The 8444-nt window shown below is 39.8% G+C and overlaps 1 protein-coding gene across 1 annotated transcript; it reads left to right on the top strand.

Annotated features, from left to right (window-relative positions):
* The first annotated feature begins 254 nt into the window (after positions 1-254).
* Positions 255-6876, top strand: LOC108008247 (putative fatty acyl-CoA reductase CG5065). The gene is made up of 10 exons (XM_036813710.3): positions 255-674; positions 2894-3010; positions 3076-3180; positions 3243-3386; positions 3449-3583; positions 3646-3766; positions 3920-4219; positions 4326-4458; positions 4526-4783; positions 5193-6876. The coding sequence occupies exons 1-10, from the start codon at positions 255-257 to the stop codon at positions 5338-5340; spliced, it is 1881 nt and encodes a 626-aa protein (XP_036669605.2). The 3' UTR covers positions 5341-6876.
* Positions 6877-8444: the final 1568 nt, after the last annotated feature.

Here is an 8444-nt window from a genome sequence, read left to right as displayed (position 1 = left end):
TTTTCGAAGGACTTAATTGCATAAATTTATATGAACAATTCAGCAGCTTCCAACTAGGAAAATCAGAGTAATCACTTCCAAACCAAAAGCATATATATATATATTAGAGGGGACACACCGCCCTTGGAAACTCGAGCGCACACTGCAAATGACAAAGAACTGCTTCCTACTTTAACTTAAGCGCAGGACTCGAACCGCAGGATAATAACACATAAAAGAAAGACAGCTACAAAAAAGGCAACAAACAATCGAACATGTCACACGCGGCAGCCAACAAAGCGGAAACGGAAGCAGCCCCAAACAGCAGCCTCAAACAGTCCGCCGCCCCCCAGCCCGCAAACAGTCACGATGCCAAGCTGCTCAACGGCACCTTGGCCCGCACCAACGGCCTAACCCATGCCGCCAGCGTGGCCACCTCCTCCTCCGGCTACGGCAGCTCCAGTGGCCCCGGCTTGGGCGCGGGCTCCGGCGGAGCCACCTCATCCGCATCCGCATCCTCAGCCGCGGCGGCGGCGGTGGCGGCCTCCACGGCCCTGCCCTTGCCGCCCAGCAGCAACGGCCTCCAGATGCCCTACGAGCGCTTCCGGGCGGACGACACCAGCTACGTGCCCATCGGCCAGTTCTACGCGGGACGCAGCGTCTTCATCACGGGCGGCACTGGCTTCATGGGAAAGGTGAGTTCGAAATATTGAGTTTAGAAGAATCTTTTTTTAAATATAAACGCAATTTAAGGGAAGTTTATTATAAATTCTATATATACATTTTTAAAGCACCCAGGATACAAAGAGATTTAACATAACAGTTAACGAATAACGACGGTAGATACTACAACACACGTTATTAAGTTTTTCGGCCCAGTGTGACCGTTTTGTAAGATATGGCTATTACAACGAAAGACTCAAAAAAGAAAAACTTAGAGAACTTTTTGTATACCGAATACTGGTCCTAGAAAATCATTAGGCATTTATAATCTGATCTGATCAGTAGATTAAATCCATTTTTAAATACTTTAACGTAGTTATTTAAAGTAAGTAAAAGCCAAATCCCAGTGACCCAGAAAATTCTAATACATTTTTAAAGATTTATTAACGATCAAAAAACTGCAATAAATTAAAGATTTAATCTCAGGGAGCTATTTGTCATAGCTTTCTCTTAAATTAGTTTCATTACAGTTTTGAGAGCTGATATTGCTTAAAAAGTATCAAAATTTAATTTGATTAAATTTGTTGGTAATTACTGCATACTAGATATAATTACAAGATGACCCTTTCATGAGTAAAAGTAATCATTTGTACTATTACAGACTCTTCTCTTTGTAAGGGAAATCAACGAGTAATAATAAATTAAATATTAAATGCTACATTCCTGCGTCAGTATGAAACGATTACATACATATGAATTTCCATTGAGTTTAGTGGGCGTTATGTATTAATACTCGTATGTGATTCAAATAACCTTAAATCCTGTTACGTATAGCCAAATGCCCACTCATGGCCAATACTATTTGCTAAGATATGTACATGACCAAACAACCCCACTCACCATTATCCTTTTTCGAGCCCAAAAGCCGCCACCAACTTTCATTGCATACTTTTGTGGGCCGCTGGCCAGCCACTTTCATTCACGTCACGCATACGCCGCGTGTTCATTGGCTCCGAATTGAACTATTGAACCCGCCGGCCTGGTTGGGCTCGATTGAAAACTCGAGGTGTTTCTCAGTCATAAAATATGCACAAATATTTGTGTGCGCGCTGATAAACAAAAAGTTGTGGAACGAGGTGTTTGGTGGGTGGATTTGTTGGATTTGGTGGTTGGCCACTTTGAATTTTAGATGCACTCCGTGTTGGCTATTTGCAGTCGATGTGCGTGAGTGCTTCACTTGGTTTGCTTGCCGTTTTTTTAAAGCCGAAATGCTTGAGTTACGTTGAGCTGGCTCCACTAGACGATGTTGACTCATCGTCGCCTGCCATGCAAAAGCTTCATAATGCTAGAATTGTGACTGCGTCTATGCATTTGGCTCGGCCGGCCCTCCCACTCTGGGTTCCGCTTAATTGTTCCTCAAGTGGTGCAGCGGACTACCCGTTTCCCTGCTCCAAATACATCCTCCGGCTGTTGTGCCAATTTTTATGCCAGCCATTGTTAAACAGATGCACAGAGAGAAAAAATGCTATCCATATATTTGTTAATATCTTCAATATTTAATATTTTAAGCACGTTTTATTGAAGAAAATATATGATAATGTAATATTTTATTTTGATTTTGAAATACTCTTACGCTTTCGTTTTATATCTATGAGTTCCTAACTTATTATAAAAAAAACATTCAGTTTTTTTTTATACAAAAATTCATGTATTTAATTATATTGAATGGTAATTACTTTTGAGAAGTCATATCAACTTGACTAAGTGGAATTTTAATTTCCTTTAAATATTTATCTATATTGCCAACTCTTTTCTCTCTGTGCATATTGCATGTCGGTGGCTCCTGGCTGCGTCATTATGACATGAAATCGCAGTGGCGCCGCCCAGACTCTGAGCTCACAGTGGTGTTGTGTGTTGTTCATCGATTTTGTGCTCCTGCCACGCCCACCACCCACAAAGCCACCCACTCAACGGCCCACAGAACCCGCCCACAACCCCTTATTTTTTGTCTGCTGTGGCCTGTTGTCGCTTAATTCCGGTACAATTCTCACATCGTTTTCGGGGCGTGTCCCAGCCCCCCAGCAACACCACCCACGCACAAACGAAGTCAAGTCAAGCCAAACCGCAGACACCACTGAAGTGGGTCAAGTGTGTCCTCGTGGGTGTAACGATAATCGTTTATTTGGTTAATGGCCATATTCAATGACTGAGTGACTAGTTACATTTCGATTTCCGATGCTCTCTTTTCCAGGTGCTGGTGGAGAAGCTACTGCGCTCGTGTCCGGACATAAGGAATATATATCTACTGATACGACCGAAACGCGGTCAAGAAGTGTCGGCTCGTCTCACGGAACTGCTGAATGCACCAGTGAGTATACTCAGACGGATGGGGGTTAAAAAAGGTATTAATCTTAATACTTAACTCTTTAATAGCTCTTCGAATCACTGCGTCAGGAGAAGCCCAAGGAGCTGAGCAAAGTCATACCCATTTCGGGCGATATTACTTCCGAGGAGCTTGGTATTTCAGAGAAAGATCAGGTGAGTCTCCCCACATTAGCATTTAATGGCTGTCAGTTAATGGGCATTCTTTCCATTTGTAGAACCTACTGTGTCGCAATGTTTCCGTTGTCTTTCATTCGGCTGCCACTGTGAAATTCGACGAGAAGCTCAAGCTGTCTGTCACAATCAATATGCTGGGCACGAAACGTCTCGTCGAGCTCTGCCATCGCATGCTGTCACTGGACGTAAGTCGGGGATATAGAATGCGGATCCGAGGCGGTTTCTAAATCAATTAACGCTCTTATAGGCACTTATCCATGTATCCACTGCCTATTGCAATTGCGATAGAACCGATGTGTCTGAGGTTATCTATGCACCGCCCTATAATCCCGACGATATCATTTCACTAATCAACTGGCTTCCGGAGGATATACTTGATCAGGTGGGTGCCGAATATTTGAGATTATCCAAGTTCTGGATTTAATGGTTAATGTAATTATTCAGCTAACACCGAGCCTCATTGGCAAGCGCCCCAATACGTACACATTTACAAAAGCCTTAGCGGAGCATATGTTACTTAAGGAGGCTGGTAATCTGCCCGTTGCCATTGTGAGGCCATCGATTGGTGAGTTCAGAATATAAGAAATATTAGAAAGATATTTCCAAATATTTTATTCATTTCTTAGTTACGATTATTAGTTAACTCGCCTTGAATAAAATGTAAAAATTTAAATCAGGACCCTTTCGCCTCTTATAAATTATTTGCATTCCTCCGCAGTGACTGCCAGTCTGAATGAGCCGTTTGCCGGATGGGTGGACAACTTCAATGGGCCAACGGGCCTGGTTTCGGCGCTGGCCAAGGGCATGTTCCGCACGATGATGTGCGAGAAGAACTATGTGGCCGATATGGTACCTGTCGATATTGTGATTAACCTGATGATCGCCGCCGCCTGGCGCACAGCGACCCGCAAGTCCAACAACCTACTCATCTACAATTGTTGCACCGGCCAGCGCAATCCCATCATCTGGTCGGAGTTTGTCAAACACGCCATGACGAGTGTGCGCAAGCATCCCCTGGGTGAGTTGTGGTGGAACCCGAAAAACAGAAACCCATTAAATATTAAATAGGAAACCCTCCTAATGTGAGCCCTATAATTAACGCGGATATTATTGTATTTTCCCAGAGGGCTGCCTGTGGTATCCGACTGGCGACCTGCGCATGAACCGCCCCATGAATACGCTAAATTGTATAGCCAAGCACTTTTTACCGGCCTACATTCTGGACGGAGTGGCAAGAATCATGGGCAAGAAGCCATTGTGAGTTGGGCCGCTCCCCGCTTTTCAATTAGTATTCTTATAACAATCCTGTATGTACCCTTTATAGCGTTGTCAACGTACAAAACAAAATTGCCAAAGCTGTGGAATGCCTCGAGTACTTCGCCACACGCCAATGGCGCTTCAAGGACGACAACGTCCACGCCCTGCTCCACACGCTGAGTCCCAAGGATCGCGAGATCTTCGTCTTCGACGTGCGCCACATCAACTGGGACAAGTACGTGGAGCGCTACGTACTGGGCTTCAGGGAGTTCCTGTTCAAGCAGCGGCCCGAATCGCTGCCGGCCAGCAGAAAGCGCATGCTCAGGTAGGAAATGTTTCAAGTATTGTTATAAACATTACTGGAAGAGTTAAAAAGTATTTTTGAATATGATCATTATAAAGGTCGATCTAGCCATTATCCTGTCTGTCAATCTGTTAAAGCTAGAAAGTTTATAATAGGCATGCGGATTTTATAGATTCCTGCGCAGCGCACGTTTATCTTTATTTTAATTAGACCATTAGTTAAAAAGTTCTGATCAATAAAGGTTACTACCTGATATAGCAAGATCGTGTAAAATGTAATGTAAATTACGATGTTTCTTCGCTTTTTATGGAATATTTAGAGAGTAAAGGGTATTTCATAGTCCAGATGTTTGACTGCAGTTCTTTTGTTAATAAATAACCTATGTAAAATGTAATCCCCTATATTCATATACTAAAATTTCATATTTCAGGCTCTACTATCTGCATCAGCTGACCAAACTGGTGGCGGTGCTGCTCACCTGGCGCTTCCTCATGTCGCGCTCGAAGCGCCTGAACGACTTGTGGAGCTCCTTCCTGGAGAACGCGCTCAAGATGGCGCGCTTGATACCCTTTTTGTAATTAAGTGTGGACCGTGGCGACCGGTGTGGAAGCTTGGAGACAGCAACTGCGGACATATGTATATGTGCTGGGATCTGGCAGGATCTGCGACGTTCTTCTTCTTTGCGATTTCTAAATGCTTTAACATGGCGTACATTTTAGAGGTTTTTAGCAAATAGTTATATTCGTATTTTTCTATATATGTTACAAATGAGTAAACAGCAGAAGCCACAACACATCCAAACCACATCCAAGCGACGCGAGGAGCATCGGCTACTAACTAACAGATTAAAATATTGACATTAACGCAATGGGGTAATTAAATGGCATCCATCACATTTATTCAGGTGCAATGATAGGTCAGGTCAGGTGTGAGAGGGCAGGAATTTTATAGAGCCCGGTGTCGGTTGTTGTCTCCATTTATCTCTCTCTCCTTCTGCGAGATTGTACAATTTTGTGAAATAATTTAAACGCGCAAGGGGAAAGCCCAGAGTCGAAGTGAGTTCCACCTTTTTGCATAAAGAGATGGGGGATTGCTCGAGTGAATTTATGGTCGGGATTCATCGATGGTGAAGCAATTTGCATGAATTAGTACATCCAAAACTATACAGAAAAGAAATTTGAAAAGACAAAAGCGCAAACAAAGGCGATTAATTCAGCAATGATTAGTAAAGAGAATAAATGAAATTAAATGAAATGGCTTGTTATTGCTTTAAAAATTACATAAACGTAACGTAAACTATGCTAATTAATTAATATTAATTATAAATATTATTACGTAACGAGCGAACATTGCATATAAATAATACGACAAACAAAAACCAACATTATTTATAATTGAATGTAGTTTTAACATTTTTACATTTACAATTAAGTTTTCAATTTATATAAAACAAAGCAGAAGGAGCGGAATTATATACGACAGGAGACAAAATTCAGATATACAAAATTCAATTTATGTATATGTATATGACAAAAAGCGAAAACACAAGCGAAAAACTACAAAAAAATCATAATGATAATAAATTAATGAAAACAAAAATTATATTTATATATAAACATCAGAAACATAATTTCTTAGCATTTGCAGCCTAAAAACTAAATCTAAGCGTAGCCAGAAATGGAGTTTCCAAAAAATAACAAACTATGAATGAAGTTTTTTGAAACAAACGCAATTAGAGAAACATGATTATGAAATTTATATTTAAATGCGATAAATTAAAAAAAAAACAAAACACAAACAAAACAAAAAACCTATACAAACACACACAGAAACCAAGACACATATAGTAAGAACATTCCATCCAGTCAGTAGGAAATCGGGTCACCAACCAACTCTTCCTCCACTTTGGACTTTTGCTTCCCGTCTCGTTTGATCGATATGGGCCAGGTAATATTGGCCGGGTCACGGCCAGGATATAGTTCGTTCTCGGGTTCGTTTTCGTGCAATTATGAATATCTTATGTTATGCCTAGAATTTATTATGTTTTATTTCTAAATCGATTTGTAAATTGCAGTGCATCAATAAAATACACTTCCAAAATAATAATACAAATATACCAACGCGTTCTTCTTTTTATTTCCCTAAATAAAAACGTTCAATTAGCTTCTAGAAAAACTAAAAACTATCCAATAAAAATATTTCGTGACAGTGGCGGGAAACTAAAACTATGCAAACCAATTGTAAGCTATATAAAGTTTTAGTTCTTATCGGCAATGGCATGAAATTGACTTTAGTAATGAAATGAATGAAAATGATAATGAATTGAAGAAAAACTGGAGATTAATCCAACCTAAAAAAAACTCAATAAAAAAAAATAACAAAGAAAATGGTCTGGCAATTCGTTTTTATGGTGGAAGGAAAGGTATTTCCCAAATAAAAACACATTTCATCTTGTTTTTGTACACATGAATTTCACTTTTATTCTTTTTTTTCTCAGTTTCTCAGCTTTTGTCATTTCGCATTTCCAGCGCTTACACGCTACCAACTTTAAAATTGTTTTCCACTCCGTAGCGCCAAATATATATGCCATTAAGATATATTTATACTTTTTCGGTTTTGCTTTGTGAGTTGTGCTTATGCTTAGATAATTCAAAACTAGTCCTCTCGACTCACAAGGGAGGAAAAGCATAGAAAATGTGGAAATCCGAAGTTTGGGGTGGGTGAGGGGAGATACGAGTATGGGTAAGTGTTTGTTATAGGTTGCTTAGCTGGTACTTCTCTATAGCCTAGACCGAATCGAAAATTATACTATGTGAGTGGAGTTCTCAAGTTCCGGTTCGCTTTCTTCGCCCGCCATCATTTTTCAGCAAGTTATGACAATAGATTCGTTTTCTCTCGAGTGTGGTAGCTTCTCTAAATGGACTTTTGCTGTTGGTTGGTTTGCTTATGCTGCACTATATATTACTTGCCACCGATCCATTACTCAAGCGATCCAGCTTACAAAATGTGGTTCTAGTCTTTGCGTTTCTGTTTCTTGTTTATTATTTATTTTTGGTTTTTTGTTTTTCTTTACTCTTTAAATGTAACAAAATAATTTACGATTTTAAATGAAAACCATTAATTTTGTTTTTATTATGTTAATACTTTATAGCTAGAGCTAAGTTTAAGCCTGTTCGCATGCACTAAACTTGCATTCCGTTTTTTTGTGGTTTGGTTTTTCTCGATTTTTTTGTGGGGTTTTTGTAGTATATAAAAATACCGTTTATTGTGTGAGACTTTTACTTATTTCATTTCTTAAATTTGTCTTTAAATATATGTTTAAATATATCGTTTATGTTTACTTTTCTAAACTTCGTTGCGATTTTTTTATTGTTGAGAAAAGAAGTGTATGCAAAGCTACTGATATTCCAATCGAATTCGTTTATGCCGATAACAATGATTTATCTCGTCAGAAGTAAATGCCTTGACCTGGTTCTAAGCTTCAAAAACTTTCAGATCCCATCCCAAAGAATTGAACTACTTTAATGTCTGTCAAATGATCAGCAACAAATATTTAAACCTTTACCATCAGCTCAACTCAACTCTATAAAAACATCTCGAACTGTTGCCGAATTGCAGAATCGTAACGATTCTTCGCCTATCTTTAAATCCATAACATAACGATCACAAGCCGATCTGCCTT

Source organism: Drosophila suzukii, chromosome 2R (assembly GCF_043229965.1).
Source record: "Drosophila suzukii chromosome 2R, CBGP_Dsuzu_IsoJpt1.0, whole genome shotgun sequence".
Taxonomy (NCBI): Eukaryota; Metazoa; Arthropoda; class Insecta; order Diptera; family Drosophilidae; genus Drosophila; species Drosophila suzukii.
The sequence above is the reverse complement of the archived record's forward strand: the minus strand, read 5'-3'. Positions and strand labels throughout refer to the sequence as shown.

Bases quoted from the DNA above. Each gene is read 5' to 3' on its own strand.
- LOC108008247 (XM_036813710.3), top strand. From the start codon at position 255: ATGTCACACGCGGCAGCCAACAAAGCGGAAACGGAAGCAGCCCCAAAC. The intron at 3,181-3,242 runs GTGAGTCTCCCC...TTCCATTTGTAG, and splicing joins GTATTTCAGAGAAAGATCAG to AACCTACTGTGTCGCAATGT. The intron at 3,584-3,645 runs GTGGGTGCCGAA...GTAATTATTCAG, and splicing joins CGGAGGATATACTTGATCAG to CTAACACCGAGCCTCATTGG.